This window comes from Perca flavescens, chromosome 7 (genome assembly GCF_004354835.1).
Source record: "Perca flavescens isolate YP-PL-M2 chromosome 7, PFLA_1.0, whole genome shotgun sequence".
Classification (NCBI taxonomy): Eukaryota; Metazoa; Chordata; class Actinopteri; order Perciformes; family Percidae; genus Perca; species Perca flavescens.
In genome coordinates, this window is record NC_041337.1 from 9,427,810 (window position 1) to 9,446,182 (window position 18,373).

General features: G+C 39.7%; 3 protein-coding genes across 4 annotated transcripts in view; 1 reads left to right on the top strand and 2 right to left on the bottom strand.

Annotated features, from left to right (window-relative positions):
- Window positions 1-15,709, bottom strand: part of LOC114558192 (solute carrier family 26 member 9) — a 16,781-nt gene extending 1,072 nt beyond the window's left edge. Inside the window, exons 1-20 of the mRNA XM_028581989.1 lie at window positions 15,629-15,709; window positions 14,935-14,990; window positions 8,459-8,585; window positions 8,122-8,261; window positions 6,717-6,827; window positions 6,395-6,570; window positions 6,115-6,279; window positions 5,868-6,020; window positions 5,645-5,727; window positions 5,016-5,163; window positions 4,824-4,937; window positions 3,550-3,627; window positions 3,346-3,441; window positions 3,157-3,263; window positions 2,981-3,050; window positions 2,810-2,902; window positions 2,590-2,721; window positions 2,167-2,409; window positions 1,886-1,940; window positions 1,138-1,274 (exon numbers count right to left, since the gene is read on the bottom strand). Coding sequence (XP_028437790.1) covers window positions 1,138-1,274; window positions 1,886-1,940; window positions 2,167-2,409; window positions 2,590-2,721; window positions 2,810-2,902; window positions 2,981-3,050; window positions 3,157-3,263; window positions 3,346-3,441; window positions 3,550-3,627; window positions 4,824-4,937; window positions 5,016-5,163; window positions 5,645-5,727; window positions 5,868-6,020; window positions 6,115-6,279; window positions 6,395-6,570; window positions 6,717-6,827; window positions 8,122-8,261; window positions 8,459-8,583 — 2,226 coding nt within the window. The 5' untranslated portion in view covers window positions 8,584-8,585; window positions 14,935-14,990; window positions 15,629-15,709. The remainder of the gene's footprint in view (window positions 1-1,137; window positions 1,275-1,885; window positions 1,941-2,166; window positions 2,410-2,589; window positions 2,722-2,809; window positions 2,903-2,980; window positions 3,051-3,156; window positions 3,264-3,345; window positions 3,442-3,549; window positions 3,628-4,823; window positions 4,938-5,015; window positions 5,164-5,644; window positions 5,728-5,867; window positions 6,021-6,114; window positions 6,280-6,394; window positions 6,571-6,716; window positions 6,828-8,121; window positions 8,262-8,458; window positions 8,586-14,934; window positions 14,991-15,628) is intronic.
- Window positions 9,693-13,253, bottom strand: slc48a1a (solute carrier family 48 member 1a). The gene is made up of 3 exons (XM_028581990.1): window positions 11,973-13,253; window positions 11,216-11,383; window positions 9,693-11,069 (listed from the first exon to the last, which is right to left on the bottom strand). The coding sequence occupies exons 1-3, from the start codon at window positions 12,100-12,102 to the stop codon at window positions 10,933-10,935; spliced, it is 435 nt and encodes a 144-aa protein (XP_028437791.1). The 5' UTR covers window positions 12,103-13,253; the 3' UTR covers window positions 9,693-10,932.
- The window catches only part of rapgef3 (Rap guanine nucleotide exchange factor (GEF) 3), a 30,848-nt gene continuing 27,368 nt past the window's right edge, over window positions 14,894-18,373 (top strand). The window contains exons 1-2 of one of the 2 annotated variants that reach the window (XM_028581982.1): window positions 14,894-15,064; window positions 17,491-17,576. In XM_028581982.1, coding sequence (XP_028437783.1) covers window positions 17,514-17,576 — 63 coding nt within the window. In that variant the 5' untranslated portion in view covers window positions 14,894-15,064; window positions 17,491-17,513. The remainder of the gene's footprint in view (window positions 15,065-17,490; window positions 17,577-18,373) is intronic. The other variant, XM_028581984.1, reaches the window with a different exon arrangement.

Sequence of the window (18,373 nt, forward strand, 5' to 3'; positions counted from 1 at the left end):
ACACACATACAAACTCGGGGGGAAAAAACCCATCCATGTGGTTTTGAGTGAGATACAGGTTTCTGAATGTATCCTGCCTTCAGTCTCCGGGTGAGCTGGTCAAAATCGGCAGGGCTTTCTACGTCATCAGCCAAAACATTTGGTGTGTGCTAACCACTTTAGCTAATACCACATCAGCTAGCTGTTTTCTGTATTCTAAACGAGGGCGCACTTCCGACTTTGCGTGGAATACATGCAGACAAGGGACTTGTAAGTAGTTCTATAGTGTTGTAGCAGTGTTTTGCCATTGAGAACGAAGTGGCTAACCGCTAGCAGCGCTAGCTTCTAGCTAGTAGTCCTTACCTAGATACTGTGCATGCAGTACAACAAATATATGGTGTTTTTTGAAAATTAAACCATGTAAACCTATTCTGGTAAAACCTCTAAATACAATTATGAACCTGAAAATGAGCATAATATGAGCACTTTAAGTCCTTCTGAGCATCAGGGGTTTTGAGAGTTGAGACTGGCAGCACATAAATAACCTCCCTTAATGAATCGTGAATTAATTGCAACATTGTTATTCTTATTAATTATTTGAAGCTCTTTTAATTCTTAAAAAAAAAACTTTTCCTATTCTTACCTATACTGTACAGGTTTTATACACCAACTAGTTTTGTCAATTCAAAAACCTGATGTTTTTATGACTGTTCTGGTTTATTTTGCGGTTTCGTGAAGCACTTTGTAACTTTGAAAAGTGCTCTATAAATAAAGATTATTATTATTATTATTATTAATAATAAAGTATTAAAATCCTGCTGAAGTGTGTCCTGTCAGATGCTTCAAAAGTTGCCTATGCTTATCAGGCAGTAAAGTGAAGACAAAATCAGGCACACAGCTACAATATGCAGCGTGACCTTAGTGTAACTTAGCACTTTGTTTGCTGTGGCACTTAATGTGTTACAAAAACCTGTGTGATATTACGGTTTACCCTTGTTGAACCAGATAAGGTGACAAAAGCTGTGCTGAAAGAGGAATTTGGTACTTCGAAAATAAAACTCTCCTTATACCACTAATCTTAGAACAGCAGGTGTTTGTATGTGATGTTATGAAAAGGATTTGTATGATAAGGTTATTTTGTACAGTGGGGGGGCCTACCGTTGGGGAGACTCGCCTCTCTCCAGTGGTCTGCTGAGCAAACACAATGGCATCGTGGACAGAAAGGAAGAGATTACTGCGGGCAATATTGCCGTCATCAAAAGCTCCTCCAACCTCCAGTTCTTCATACACCGGGGCTGCAGGCCACAAGACAACAAACATCACACAAGGACTTTCATGTGCTATTTAAAGAGAAATAAAATGGCTACACTATTTGCCCAAAAAAAGTGCCATGCTTAAAGTGGAAAGAGGGTCTTTTCATAAAACTGGGCTGTCTATGCATTAGAATGAAAATCATTCAAGTATCCCTTTAAAGGTTATCAATCCCAACAAATTACAATTACTGTGGATCACCATTATATCGTTTTTCTTTTTTTAAGATTTTCCACCTTTATGCGATAGGACAGATAGGTGAGAAAGGGGAGAGAGAGGGGGAGGACATGCAGGAAATCGTCACAGGTCGGATTCGAACACTGGACCTCTGCGTCGAGGCATAAACCTCTCGGTATATGTGCGCCTGCTCTACCCACTGAGCCAACCCGGCCACAATCACCATTATATCTTTATCTCGCAAGGAAATGGAAAGCCCATGTGCCCTATGACAAGTGTTTAGAAATGTAATCTCTGACTTACAATTGTACTCTCATTCTACCAGTGTCCTTCACAGACCTTATGGACTTAATGTTGATGCCAACTGGTCATTATAGCCAACAAGTGTGAAATGCACTCAAGTCATTTAAGATCTTACCTTGAACATTAGCCAGGTACAACTTAATGCCCAGCATTGTGTAGCTTGAGTTCATCTGTGTGGGGAATAAAGGACACAAGACTGTTCATGGACATGTTGGAATAACTCTGATTGAATACTTCTGTATTTAAAACAACACTAGAGAACTTTTCCTGCTTCGGGCCCCCTACAGGCTGGAAGCGGAAATTGTCCATTACATTACATTGTCCAGTTCATTCGAACTACAGAATATAGAATTATTCGTTTTAAGAGTGAATCTAGTATTGCAAACATGCTTATACCTTTATCAATACTTTGATGCCCATTAGGTCTATGAAGCAGACCCCTGCCAAGTCGAGGATGAGGGTGTGGAAAGGCATGGGCTGGGACACCAGTGTGGGGCTGGGTGGCTCTTGGTCAGGCGCCTGCTCGCCCGGCTCAATGTCACTACAGTGGAAGTTGACATAGCTGGTGGGAGGTTCAGGTTTGCTGGCACTGCCATCGTTCATCTCAAAGTCTATTTGCAGTTCAAGCTGAGATATGGTCTAGATTCAGAGGAAATACGTAAGAGCCAGATGAACAGAAAAGATTACAGTTTGTATTTCCAGACAATCTTTGTAATGTTTAACCTAATGGGAAATATTGACCGTAGAATCACGACCCATAAAAAGCTTCGTGTTTCTGGCTGTGAGCTTCTAGGTCAAACACAAATGTGTCATCCCCACCTTCATGTTTGCCAAAGAGCTGGGTTTCCTCCTTCTTGTCTCATTCTCCTTATCTTCTTTCGTTTTTTGTTTCTGTTCTTTCTCTAAGAACTTCCGTCTGGCCAGGATAAGTTTACCAGGGTCCAGCCCGGTCTAGACACAAACATGCCTACGTAAAAACCCATATGCCACAAAATTCTCATCTTGAATGATAGCAAAGATGTCATTTTTTTCACTGTACCTTTTTGATGACTCTCTGGCGAAATATTTCAGCGTTTGCAAAATAGAGTGGTGAGCAATAGTTCACTATTTTCACACCTGTTATTGACACAACCTGTGGAGTTGTGACGAACAAATGAGATGCAATTCCTCTTACATTATGTGTAAAACATAAAATACGTAATTTTCATACCTTACTGTACACCTTTGGATTTTTGTAGATATCTGTATCCATAATTTGAACCATTGCCGAACCATTGCGACTATGAGGAACATATTATTAAAATGAGCAACACATTAAGAAACATTTACACTTTGTTACATTGTCTTTTCTTAATTTTGCTTCAAAAATATAGAGCGTTTACTCACAACTGTGTCTTGAATATCACTACCAGGATGGAAAAGCCCACTCCGATAGCAACTCCATAAGGCAAGCTGAGAAAGAATGTGGCCAAGAATGACACAACCCACACACACTGGAAGAGAAAGAACAATAGAATAAGATAAACTATAGAGAAAAAAAAACACTGCAATATTGCAGACAAGGCTTTGACTTACACAGTCCAATTTGCTCTTCTTCCATAAGTAATAGGGATCAGAGAGCTGTAGGAGCGTGTTCTTCAGGTTGACTGCAATCAAGGCTCCAAGCACAGACTGGGGAAACCAAGATTACATAGGTCACTGATCATGCCTAGATTTTTCTCTCACCGCTACTTCAACTTTCTTTCTACTTTTTCAAGTATCAGTCCTATGTCCACCTACTTTTGGAAGTGGTTTCAGGAAGGCTCCCAATGCCAGCATGGTAACCATAACAACCAGCATCACACATAGACTGGCAAACTATTAGAGGGCAGCAACAGAGGTGCAGTGGTTAGTTGTCCATACTACATATTTATTTTAATGAAATTGCACTTAAAGGCAGAGTTGGTAACTATTTCCAATATCCAATTTGTTAGATATTGTTTGAAATGGTCTTTATACCCCGACAGCTAAAAATAACTTATGGGCTCGGTCCGCTTGGAAAGAACCAATGAAATGCCTCTCTGCTACACTGCGCATACTCTACCCCTCCTGTGTACGAGCCTGAGCTCACTGCACATCATAGCCATATTGCTAACAGTAGTCATAATGGTTTTAAACATTCGGTAGGATAGGATTAGGTGTTTGCTAAAATTGCGATCCTTTTTCCGCTATACTCTGAAGCAGCGATGTGTGTGAGCAGAGCCCCGAGGGCAGGAGGGGGTTTAGACCAAGGGGGTAAGCTTCGCTTCAGAACTCAAACCTCTTATGGCGCTATTTTGATGCTACAAAGCAATCACCTCCCGTTGACTGCCTTCATTTTGACATCACTTTGACATCGAATAACTTTACACCTGAAGCGTTTAGAGACTCTATTTGTCCACTGTTTATTTCTAAAGAAACACGACAATGTATAAAAGGCTCCATTACCTTGTATCTGACATTATGGCTCCGTAGCAGACGTTTTTGTAAAAATAGGCTAACGATTGTGTCATAACCAAGCAACTTACTGTCGCATAGAAAAGGAATTACCGTATAGTACAGGAGAAGCTCGCAGGCAGTTTCAACTTAGGTTTAATTACTGATGTTAACTAGCATTTTAGTTCGTAATAATTAGCCTGTGGCCAGGTTATCTCCTTACATATACCTACGCTCTCCGTCTCTTTAAGATTGGGAATGATTGAAATTTTTCTTGGCACAGCTACCAGAAGACTTACAACTTTCAGACAGGCTGCTCACGTCACATTTACGTCGTCTCTCTCAATTGGAGGCTGCTCAGTAACGCTCAGCGCTCACCGGAAAAGTGCTTCTAATATCCTTCACTGGTCTCCGTCCAGAGCAACGGGCTCTGTTGGTCCATTTTATATATGTCAATGGTTTAGACGGAGCCCCGAGGAGATGTTACTTTCAGATCTTGCTAGCTTTTCAACATTACCAAGCCTGCCTTTGATGAATAACACAAACTACTTGAGCTCAATTACAGTTACAGTACGTAGGAGCGGTAACGCAGCACTCACCTGTGATGTTCCACCAGCATTGTCCACCGCCAGGGTCACCGACAGGGCACAGCAGATCACATGGATCTTAAAGAAGGACCCGAGGAAATTGCTGCAGCCAAGAGCCAACATTTCCTGCGCAAGAACATGCATGTTGTATTTACAAAATTGAATGAAATGCACATTTTGAACTAGTACAAGATATGCGGTTACCTGGTTGGGATCCACGTCGTAGCCATGCTTGGCTGCCAGTGTCCTTCCCATTGCCAGGTTAATGACATACCCCACGATTGCCAGGGAGAAAGCTGTGCTCAACATGTCTTCCCACTGATTCACTGTTGGCAGGATGGGGGCTGGGAATCTGGAAAAGAGAGACAAGAAGTAAATCTAAATTGCATGAGTAATGTGAATTAATGAAACCATTGATTAAAAGTATTAGGGCTGCACGATATGAGGAAAATATGCAATAAATAATGTTATTACTTACAATAAACGGTAATTAAACATATTAAAGTGTACGCAGGCTGCTTTCAGTATTCTGCTAAATTACAACAAATTGCTTGTTGAATCTAAAGCAAATGAAAGGAAATATTTTCAAAAAAAATTTATTTAACAAATTGAATATTGAAAGGCACCACCAAAAAAAAAAAAGTGCAGTTTTCTACTGATATTTTCCTTTAACTAACACAAAAAAAATCTGTTGTGTGGTTTTTGCGATATGTCTCAGCCTTTCGCGATGTGTTGATTGCGCCAGTTGATATTGCAATAATGGTTTAAAAATAAATAAAATAAAAAAAAGATATATTGTGCAGCCCTACAAAGTATGGGGATGTATGCTTTACCCCAAAGGAATTTCTCCCACTATGTCCATGTGGTAGATCTCAGGAAGATGCAGAGGGCCTGAGATGGCTGTGGCCACCACCACCTGTGGAGAATAGGAATCAATCCTCACTTTAGTCCGGATATTGTATATATGTCACAAATCTACAAAATAAATCTGTGCAACAGCTTCATGAAATTAAACAAAAATTAAAATGAGAGAAATGAGAACTTTAAACTACTTACAATTATGATCTCCATAGGAATGGGAAACGGCAGCTTGTGGCGGTAGCGTGCACTCAGCTCCTTCGCTACAATCAGAACTATGCTGCTGACCAGAGCAAATACCAACGACGCTATGTTGGTATCAGGGAGGCCACATATAATATCTACGAGAGTCTGTGACAGAACATTTAAATTACATCTTTTAATGACAAATCATACTACCAAAGCATTTTGAGGTTCTTTGACAACGATATGGGGAATCACTTACATATATAACAGCCAGCGGACCACTATAAGGTGGCACTTTGATGCCAAAGATGTACTTGAGCACTGAGATGAGGATCTGCAGTCCTGCAGCAGTCATGAAGCCCCTGACAAAGGACTCCGACAGATAGATGGCTACAAACCCAAACTGCATGAAGCCAAGGCCAATCTGCACACACGAGTAGTTCTCAGTGTGTCACGTTTGCATTAAACTATACCCCACATCTTTCAAACTTCACATTAAAAGGACTGAGCTTTAACTGACTTTGATTTTAGCCGAGTACCTGTATGATCGCAGTGAGACAGGCCAGGGTTCCAGATATTCCCAGACGAACCTCATTCATCTGGTCTGTGTCCACTATTGTAGAATTAAGTGTGGCATTGAAATGACTGAAGTCTGACTCTGGCGCCAGCCTAAGACAAACGATTCCCACCATAATGCTGAGGACAGCAAACGTACCTAGACATAAAAAGTAGAGTCACATTTATTTTCTTTGTCATACTACAGTCAGTCAGTGCCGAGCGCAGCTGATCTGCACTGTGCAGCTCTGGCAACTTATCACTGTCATCATATGAAACCGCTGTAGATAAATCAGTCTAATTTACCTGGGACCATCTGGTGAGCAGTGCCCATGAAGAAATACGGGATGAGAGGGAAGAAAGAGGAGTAGAGACCATTGACAGGAGGGAGGCTTGCCAGGAGGGCAAATGCCATGCCTGGAAAGAACAGGAACCTTTTTTTATAACTGTCACGTAAATGAACAAGAAAAATCCAAACACAATGTTATACAGTACAGGCCAAACACAACTTGGACACACCTTCTCATTCATTGAGTTTCCTTTTTATTTTCATGACTATTTACATTGTAGATTCTCACTGAAGGCATCAAAACTATGAATGAACACATATGGAATTATGTACTTAACAAAAAAAGTGTGAAATAACTGAAAACATGTCTTATATTCTAGATTCTTCAAAGTAGCCACCCTTTGCTTTTTTATTAATAAGGGAAAAAAATTCCACTAATTAACCCTGACAAAGCACACCTGTGAAGTGAAAACCATTTCAGGTGACTACCTCATGAAGCTCACTGAGAGAACACCAAGGGTTTGCAGCACTATCAAAAAAGCAAAGGGTGGCTACTTTGAAGAATCTAAAATATAAGACATGTTTTCAGTTATTTCACACTTTTTTGTTAAGTACATAATTCCATATGTGTTCATTCATAGTTTTGATGCCTTCAGTGAGAATCTACCATGTAAATAGTCATGAAAATAAAGAAACACATTGAATGAGAAGGTGTGCCCCAACTTTTGGCCTGTACTGTATACTGGAGCCAACGTCGCTGCAACTAGCTTCAGTCAGTGGGTATTATACAGAGGTATCACATACCCCTTTTCCACCAAGGCAGAGCTGGTGCTGGTTTCAAATCGGTTCTTTGTTTCTCGACCACCAAAGCACCAGCTCCGAACCAGTAAAAGTGGTTCTTAAGTAGCACCAAATCATTGCTGGGCCAGAAGTAAGAACCGCTTACGTCAGCGGCTGGGGGCGGGGTTACCGTGACCAACAAGACGAACAGAAACTTGTGACCGCCATTTTTGAATTAGCAGATAAACACGATAGACGCGATTAAACAACAACAACAGCAGTGGTGGTCAGAGGAGAAAACAAGCTGCTTTCTTGCACTATAAAAGGCGAGCCGCACGAACACGTTGGATCCGCAGAGTTTGGATGCCGATGTAGGTTCGCAAAGCCATGAACATCAATAGCAAAGCAACGTCCGCCATTGTTGATGGGGTGTTTGTGTTTGGCGCCGCCGCGCTAACGTTGCTGGGAAAGATGAGACGTATACAGTGACGTTAGACCTGGCTCTGTGCTGGCTCTTTAGCCTGCGGAAAAGCAAACCGGTTCTTTGGAGGCTCGTCAGTCGAACAAACACTAGCTCTAGCTCTGAACCAGCACCTGGTTCTTGTTGGTGGAAAAGGGGTAAGAGTGAGAGTATTGACTGACCCTGGGGAACTTGAATGGTGCCGGCGCTGACCCCGCTGATGACGTCACACAGCAGGTTGTCTTTCACTTTGTACTTGGGCAGCCAGCTCAGTACAGGCAGATGTCTGAATAACAAGCCCTTGAGTCTCAGCACAGAGCATCTGACAGAAACAAACAAGGGAAACTCTTTGAAGAGCTCGGATTTTCTGGTTGTTACTTTCAAGAAGTCCACAGCACGACCAAACTTCATAGCTACAGGGCTGTTTGAGCACAACACAAAGCTTGTCAAAGGTAGAGTTTGCGTGATGGGAAGACTTGTAGTTCATGTTGACTGTGCGGCGAGATTGCAACTCTGTACCTGAAGAGTTTCTTCACTTTCTCTCCAATGGGGAATTGTCGACTCTTCTTGTCAAACTCTCTGTCAAAGTCCGGGAGGTTATATGCCGGCCTGTCAATCACATAACGTGGGCGATCCCGGTGCATGGCTATAGCATATTGAGACACATTAAGTCCATAGAGAGATCTGTATCATCATATAAAAGATTTAAGCAATTTAAGGAATTTTTCAAGGTAGCATCAATACCATTTTACTTCAACAGCACAAATTTACACGTAAAACAAAGTTTCAGGATTATATTTATACAGCTGTGGACATAAGGTGATCTTTAGGATTGTACTTCTGTTGTTTTACATTTAGGTGGCACATTTCAAGTGTAAGGCCTTCATCTAACCTTGAAGGGTGTAGGATCAGCCAACAGGTAGGTAGCCCGCTAAAATATTTGCTCAAGACCGGATCAATAATAGCACACGCACAAGATCACTCAATGAGTCTTAAAGTTTGGACGCTGTAGAAAAAAAATTCTACCAAATGACATGTTCTATAAGAAAATCATCAATAAAAAAAAAAAAAAAAAAAAAAAAAAATCTGAACATAAAAACATGGCCATTTTGCTATTTGGAGTAAACAAATGGTAAAAAAAAAAAAACTGGCAACTAACTTCTAACAAAAAGCATATTTAACTTTAGGCAGAAAAGTGCTTTTAACATTGTAAAAATAGTTTAGGCAGGAGGCTTAAAGCTCAAGCATAAATAACAGAATATAAAAGACAAAGCTGCATATTAGCTTAATTACATTTAGTCAACTATGTGTATTTAGTAAAAGTTTGTTGTTTAATCTCTACCATTGTCTTTCTTAGAGATGTGTCCTCTTCGAATGAGGGCACCAATTAATTAATCAAAAATGACAGCAGCAAGTAATGAGCTGAGCCCTAGAATTTAACACGTTGATTTCAATGCTAGTATGTTTACAATCTGATTCTGTATTTGTTGAAGTAGAAGTATGAAAAGACAGCACTGTACCTTATTGTTGAAGTGCAACGTCTGCAGGGATGTGGCTCAGATGTATGTGTATTGCCCACTAGTTTGATTCCTTCTCAAGCTATGCTAAAGACCCTCTAAACCTTGTGGGTGGAGCCTAGAAACTAAAAGGCTTTAGCTCATACAGCCTTGCTGGGACAGTCGAATCACTTAAATTGTTGGTTTATTAGGGTGCTGCTGTATCTGTGTAGTATAGAGGCAAGGAGACATGATGCAATTACCGATGAATGCAACTTTAATGGGTTCAGTTTCTATTTACATGTAGCATCCTCGCATTCATAATCCCTCACATTCATAATCTCTCAACAACAAAAATACATTTAAACATGGTTTCCTGGTAGCAGGCAGACATGAGCAACAGCTGGGACTTAACCACTTACACAGCCTAGTTTAACTTTACTTACACAAATCATACTAACAGTAAAATAAATGATACATATATTATCTTTCAACATTTAAAAAAAAGGGTGAAACAGAGACGGCCATGTAAATGATTATTCCATTGTATTAGGATTTGAGTGTAAAACATTGGCATCAATATGAAAGACTAAAGTGCAATCATTTTTCAAATTAATTTGCATTCTCCTAAAAGGAATGTCATAATTTTCCAGTGGACTCTTGACTGAAAAATGCAGGTCTCCCCCTGGTGGAAATAAACATGAAAAGCACAAATTCCACAATAATGCTCTTTCTTCAATTCTACTAAAAGAAAAGCACGGTATGAAGGGAGAAAGTAAGTACATTAACTACCATATCTAGAAAGCTTTGAATGAGAATTCAAATATTCATATTGGTGAATGGATTTAAAAAAATAAAATAAAGTTTCCCAAACTTTTTTCATTGACGATGAAAGGGAGCTAAGAGACTGACTTTGCAGACACTAGTGATGAGAGTATTCTGTGGTTCAAGACTGCATCTCTGAAAAAGCTCATTTGCGTATAAACATTCAAGCACTCTAACACCGTCAGCCAATTAGCAGAATGGCTTCAGGTAGGAGGTTTTAGTTTTGGTTCTGAGGATTTCGGCTTTTGGGAGTATTTTCACTTTCACTTTAACTTATTTGATTAAACGCCTGTTATGGTGGGGATTTTCTTGTATGCATTAGCCGTTTTAAGATTAAGATTAAACAATCTCATGATAAAATCTGACTGAAGAGCATGTCTCTCGATAAACAGCCTCAAGCAATCAATCCAAAACCAGTTCCAGTCTTCAGAGGTTTAGACTTATGGCTACTTACAGGAATATAGTATCTGGGTCATTAAAAGTAGGAGAACAGGTAACAATACAAATACAGAGTTTAAGCAAGTGCAACTCCATATAGTAAGAGTCAGATGACCTTTTAAAATCTAGCCTTGTCTGCTTTTCCTCCTCTTTGTTACAAAAGCTCTTTGACCAGCTCCTGCTGGCAGCTTAAAACTCCTCAAAGTCCATCGCCGACTATAAAACCAGTACTGACTAGAAATCGCTGAGGATGCTGATGTCTGCAAACTCCTGGCGATATCTGTAGGAGTATAAGGCCAGGAGAAAGGACCATTTCAGAGTCAGGAAGCTCCACACACAGGAGAGATAGAGGCTCCTCGGGTCAGTCGGAGCTATGGGACAGAAAACGCAGAAAAGTGAAAACTTTGCATCAGGAAATCAATCTAATAAACAATAAGCATGAGTCCTAATGATTTCTTCTAATTCTCTACGATACGGATTACTCATTATGAACTACGACAATTAGAGAGAGGATTACATTGCTTCTGTGTGATGGCCAGAGTTAGGAAGGTAATGAAAGTGGTCACTGCAAAAACTGAGAAGAGCACACCAACAGCGATGAAGAACTTGAGGCCTTTGAGCCAGGTGCGCCAGAAATCCTGCAGGTACATGATGTGTGTGACAAGACACCACAGCGCCAAAACTCCTGTTGAAACAAACACTTTCATAAACTATCAAAAATAGAAATGATACATATTACACTATTTGGAGACAAAATGACATGATAAAGTGAGTGGTGTGATTAATAGCAGCAAAGTCAACGGGTCTATGAAAACAGTTTAAGTAATTAAAAGTTAGTTTTTTTTATAAAAGAAAATTAAATTTTTTAATTTAAATGACATTTACTAAAACTAGTATCGGCAGAGTTAAAGCTCAATAGTGATGCTGGGGAAGGGGATAAGCTACAAACCTGGTCATCTGCACAAGTGTGACCTACATTAGAGTGTTAGAGAGCTAAAACAGAACGACAATGAATTCAAACCAACACTGACAGCAAATGATGTGTTAGGAACCTTAGTGGCAACAAGAGGTTAAAATACAACCACCACCTTAATATAATTATGGTGTGATGTCTGACTGTGCAGGCCTTGTGTAAGTATTAGGCAGCCCGAGTTAAATGCTCCAATATCACGTGAAGAAGTCGCTCACGTTAACGGTTAACTATATAACTCAGGTGATAGCTAGCCATAGATATATACACTATGATAGCTAGCTAGCTAGGTGTGTAAACATACCTGACAGGCCTCCCATGGCCGCCGTCCATGGCTGTTTGTAGGCTATATTCCAGACCAGGAAAGCCGAAAGTCCAACCATGGTGCCAAAGGTAGCATATCCTATGCTAATGTAAATTCTGCTGCCTCCCATTGTAAAATACAATTACTGCCTCCCAAATGTTTGTAACAGGCGTTAAGTATGGCGTAGGTATATTAAGCTACATCAACAAGCTTACCGCCTCATTATGTAATATCACTGATACATACGAAAGGAAAACATCAAATTCCCCTGGACTAATAGACTAACGTTAGGGAGAACGACGCCTATCACTGCTAGCGAGACTAGCTTTAGAAAAAGCTAGCTAGCTAAGTAATAGCCTGTTCGTGTACCTGATACAAGCCACAAACTCCGATGACATAATTTAGATTTCAAGCTAACAGGCAGCAGCTAAATAGCAACCAAGTGTTTATCTAATGTAGCTACACCGCAAAGATGGCAGATGGTTATGATCCAGAAAACACCCCGACCGTGGATCTCCGTCTTCAGCCGATGCCGAAACACACCCGTGGGTACTGTCTTCGGTTACATGTACTTCACGGTCATAAAACACTTGAAATACAACATAGTTGATATTGCTGTGTTTAAAAAAAAAAAAAAAAAAAAACCAATAATGTTCCGAGGGTGTTTTCAACAATTTACCACAAAGTCATCTATCACTTCTACATACAAATATCTTTGCACTGAGGAAACCCCCAACTCGCCAACACACCGCCCCTAGTGGAGCAGGGAGAAACGCCAACTTAAAACTTCTGGTGCCAAATCTGTTCTAATAATTTGGTATACATTGGGTATTCGTTTTTGGTTACATGGAGGCCATTGAGAGCTCACTGTGAAGGCATTTGTTATTCAAAAATATAACAATCTATAAGATCTTGCATAAGTTCATACAGTCAGGCAAAGAAATAAAAAGCATTGCGTTAATAATACAAGCTGTCAGCTGGAAAGACTGTAGTTCACAAACAGGGGTGCAAGAAAATCCTTCACTTAAGAAAAAGTAGCAAAAACAGACTCAATACTCATTAACAAGTAAAAGTCCTGCATTAAATGTCACTAAATGTGGAAATGTATTTAAAGTATCAAAGGAAAAATACTCAGAATGCTGAGAAAATGGTTGGTTTTACTATTTAATTATTGTTTCTGGTGAAGTTATGTGTAAAAACTTGTGCATTGCGTTTTTTGGTGGCTACACATTCTAGGATAGGAGACATTTTGCATTTATTTAAAGGCCCCATGACATGATGCTCTTTGGATGTTTTTATATAGAGCTTAGTGGTCCCTTAATACTGTATCTGAAGTCTTTTTTATATAGACCTTAGTGGTCCCCTAATACTGTATCTGAAGTCTCTTTTATATAGACCTTAGTGGTCCCCTAATACTGTATCTGAAGTCTCTTTTATATAGACCTTAGTGGTCCCCTAATACTGTATCTGAAGTCTCTTTTATATAGACCTTAGTGGTCCCCTAATACTGTATCTGAAGTCTCTTTCCCAAAATTCAGCCATGGTGCAGAATTACAGCCACTAGAGCCAGTCCCACAATGAGCTTTCCTAACTGTACGTACACACCACCGCCGACTTGAGCTGCAAAGAAGCTCTGGCCGCCCTGTCAAGGACGTTGTCAGAAAGTACGGGGAAGCTTATTGACGCTTTGGCCGCTCTGACGTGGCAGCATTCTTCGATCGTGTTCAACACACAACTGAAGAAAAAGCACAAGCAGCCACTGCACGGCCAATACACTGACACTAGAAACCTTTTATAAATGACATATATATGACAGAATTTGTATTGTTTGTTGGTCGCAGAGGTCTCTCCCTCATGGGTGGGCCAAATTCTCTGGACGGGCAAAGCAGAGAAAGGGGAGGTAACCTTGCTCCTTATGACCTCATAAGGAGAAGATTCCAGATTGGCCCATCTGAGCTTTCATTTTCTCAAAGGCAGAGCAGGATACCCAGGGCTCGGTTTACACCTATCGCCATTTCTAGCCACTGGGGGACCATAGGCAGGCTGGGGGAACGCATATTCATGTTAAAAAACCTCAAAGTGAAATATTCATGCCATGGGACCTTTAAACCAATCACAATCATCTTGGCCGTTACTTCAAAATTGCGTGTAGCTTGCCTACTCAAAGTTTGTAGTTGTTTCCAGAAACGGAGGGACGTCCAGTGTGTCACCCCCATGTCAGCCAATTATCCTGGAAATGGACTTTCGTTGATATTGACTAATGTTAATAAAAAAAAAATACAAAATTCTGTTGTAGTTGGTGGAGGTGGAGCTGATTTGAATTTTTACTTACTGTTGCAAAGTCTTAACATATTTTACATACTAAACATTTGATGAACTTATGTTTTATAAGTTCATCATTATGTATTATACGTAAAATTGGTGTCTGCAAAGTACTAACTAAAGCTGTCAGATAAATGTAGTGGAGTAAAATGTACAATATTTTCTTCTGAATTGTGTTAAGTAGCATAAAATGTAAATAAGTAATTTGCAATTACATCAAATTAGTACCCAAGTACATTACTTAAGTAAATGTACTGTTACATTCCACAACTATTAAATATTAAACAAGATGCACAATTTGCAAAGCAAAAATGTGAATAAATCTACAAAAAGGAGATATTCACATGAAAACATGACTGTGGCTAGATGGGAGCATGCAGGAAGTAAATTTATCTGTAGGAAACATTAAAACATAAGGTTATCATTTATTCTGAGCAATGTTTTATAGTTTGACTGTAAATCTAGCAAATACACAATGTGTAGAGAATTTAAATCTGTGCTCCAAAGCATTCGTGTGGTTGTTAGTAGCTGTGTTTCAGTAAAGGATGTCACGGGTGCCCCCCTGCCCCCCGGTTACTGTCTTCACAGCCAATCAGAAAGACACAGGAAGCTAAGTTCAGCAACACTCCCCACAACTCACATAAACAGCAATGACTGGAAGATCATCCTCCGGCATTTGAAGAAAAAAAGCAAAGGCTGAAAAGAGAAAGCAAAATCCCTCAAAGCGTGGAAGCCAAAAGGCTGAAGAATCTTACACGAGTGTGCTAGCGGTGAGTTACTGATGATTACTTATTAAAATAACGTAATAGACTGGCATTTTGTGTGGTGTATATTGAGATAGATAGACGTGTAATTATTTTATTTCTTCAGATAGAAAATTGGCCAGGATATGCACATTTAAGAGAAATATTAAATGTCTGACAATATGTTATGAGGTGGGTATGTATGTGTATATATATATATATATATATATACATACACATATATACATATATACACACACACACACACACACACACACACACACACACACACACTACTAACTGCGTACAATTTCAAGACAAAGCAAGTTATTTATTGTCCAATATGACAGCATGTATTTGGTAAGTATCAACATGTGACTGAGCAGCAGGAGGTACATGTGTAAGAACGATGCTCACAAACTGATTAAAAAAAAAAGTTTAGAATTATTGTCATTTTTATTGCTTTTGCTTGTGTGCTTCAGTCTTCGTTTGACCATGGGGTCAAACTAAAAAAAAAAAACTGTCACTGCTTACTGGACAGGGGAGAGGAAGGAAAAGGTGTGTGAGAGTGTGAGTGTGTGTGTGTCTCACCAGACAGGCACAACAAAGATACTTGGCAAAGTACACATTCCATGGGCGTAGATGTGTTGCAGGAAATCCCACTCCCATTCCCAGAGGACCCAAATAGAAACACACACAAATAGATACAGACAGACGGACAACACAGCAAAAAACAAGAAATATTAGTTCACCAGTGTAATACAATATAAGTGTGTTCACATCAATCACTAAAACTTCATTTATGTAGTTTTGATGCTTAAGGTGTGTGTGGATATGGATGGATAGAGAGAGATATTATATATATATATATATATATATATATATATATATATATATATATATATATATATATATATATATATATATATATATATATATATATATATATATATATACATACATACACATACATACATACATACATACATATATATATATATACACACACACACACATATACATACACACACATACACACTAAATTTCATACATTTTAAGGATTTATGTTTACATGTGCATGAGGCTTTCATGAATTCTCTCCACGTGTTATAGATTGTAGAGCATTAGTGTTTTCAATAGAGGGCAGCATTTATTTTCAAAATGCCAGACGTTCATGTGAACTGAAGCTTCAATGCAAAATGAACAGTATTCTCTGAACCTCAAACAAGGCCATTTAACAATGCAGCAATCAGGAGCTTTCATGTCTATCCCAGGGCCACAAAGCAATCACCAATTAATTAATTTTCTGGCTTTACTTTTCCTAAATCAGTCCTGAGATTATCCCCATCCAGTGTAGATTAGCCTTCTAGAAAGCAGTGTGCTCCTTTAGTGTGTATTTGGTACAGAACTACCATAAATTCAACAAACAAGTCACTTTGTCAGATCCTATCAAAACAGACACATTTTAGCAATGTGCTCTTCCTTATCAGCTCAACCATCATGTTTACATTCCCTCAGGAGATCATAAGACGGAAAACTGCATTCCTTCATTGTGAACAGTCTTAATTTCTTAACATAGAGAGTCCCTGTGCGGCATTTGGAAGAGACCGAGTCGCACAAGTTTAGCTGGAGCACGGAAAAGTTATCAATCGCACTTGAGAACTTTGCTTTGACTGCTTGCTTGCTTACTTTTAATACTGGATTTGGGACAGCTCTGACTGGAGCATCCTCATGATCCATCCCGGAGGTCTAAACTTGGTAAGGAGTTACTGTTTTTCTCCCCCCCCCCCCCCGAGAGATTGTAGATGTGCAGTAGCAGTAGCTTTAAAAGTACAGGGTGTGCAATGTAGCTTCTGTTATGCAATTGAGATGAATGAGGGGTTGTGATTCCAAGGGAATTGAGCTCTGTAGGCTTTTGGCAATCACTCAACACACACGCTAATGGAGTAGGACTCTGAGAAAGGAGCACTAATGTCTAAAACAGAGGGGTAACATACAAGAGCAACAGGTGCTGGACTTTTAATTATATTGCACAGAAGAGGCAGTTCCATTACATTGCCCTCCTGCATCTTTCCAGCTGGAGGAACCACCAAAACGAAGCACAGGAAAGTAGGACAGAATTAGTCTTCTTGTCTGTGTGCGTCTTGTGGAAATGCCATGGCAAACTGACTCAGGCATTGAGGTCAGTACAGGAAGGGCAGCCCCGCACTGGAACAATAGCAGGGATTTAAACAAGTCTTACATAACATATCCAGGCTGCAGGACACAGTCATAACTGGAGGTGCACGGGAAATCAAGTTAAATAGAGGGTCCCCTTGTCCTTGTTTGACAGTCTGCACATTTACATCCATTTGCTTTGGCCATTAATCCATGAATGACATGACACGTGCATTAATAGGTTTCTTACTTGGTACTTAAAAGAAACTTATTATTACCCTGTTTATTTCACACAGATACTGTTCAATCCATCTCCTCGATGGAGAACTTGGTCAAATCCATCTGTTCCCCACCAAGACGTTGTACACCAGACATAAGTGAAGTAAGTCACCTGCTTTTATGCTGGATCACAAATATAAAGTCAATACAATAACACTGAGCCAGAGACACAGAGAAAGATGGGGCTAAAAGTAACATAGCAAGATGCGTTCACAGCTGAATGTTTCAACACCTGTTGGTACAATATACAGCATCATGAGTTTTATGAATCCATAAACCAGTAATGGGTAACAGTTTAACACCTGTGCAGAGGACAAACACCTGTCATCAAACTGACAACTGGAACTGTACCAAACTACTGATGAGAGACACACACACAGTGCAGTTCTCCAACCTAAACTGTTTTCTGCCCTTGAAACAGTTTATCTGCGAGCCCATGCCCATACAGACCTGGTTGAGCCAGACAGCTGGTCAGCCTGATAAGTGTGTGTGCAGAGTTCTGCAGCTCAAGTGTTCTGCTCTGAACTACTACACTGAGCAAACTACACTAGACAGTGACCGCATGGAACATTATGACTCCTTTAATAACCTTGACCCAGTCTTGTGAAATCGCAGAGCCAGGTGAACTGCTAAACAGGTAGCTTACCAGCAGGTTAAAGGGTAACTACCGTTTTTTTTCTTTGACATTGGTCCAGTATTAAGAGACATCGCTGCAGTCGGCAAAACAAGCTACAATGTAAGTTAATAGGGAAATTGTGCAGCTTGTATTTACCTTCACAGAAAGGACTTATTCTAAGTGTCTGACAACATTATGGAAAGGATTTCTAAGGAGGTTGACCTTTCTGTTAAAGAGGAAGATCCTTTTTTTTTTTTTTTTTTTTTTTTTTTTTTTAAATATAA

Bases quoted from the DNA above. Each gene is read 5' to 3' on its own strand.
- slc48a1a (XM_028581990.1), bottom strand. From the start codon at position 12,102: ATGGGAGGCAGCAGAATTTACATTAGCATAGGATATGCTACCTTTGGC. The intron at 11,384-11,972 runs GTATGTTTACAC...TTGTTTCAACAG, and splicing joins GGCCATGGGAGGCCTGTCAG to GAGTTTTGGCGCTGTGGTGT. The intron at 11,070-11,215 runs GTAATCCTCTCT...TCTGTCCCATAG, and splicing joins GGCCATCACACAGAAGCAAT to CTCCGACTGACCCGAGGAGC.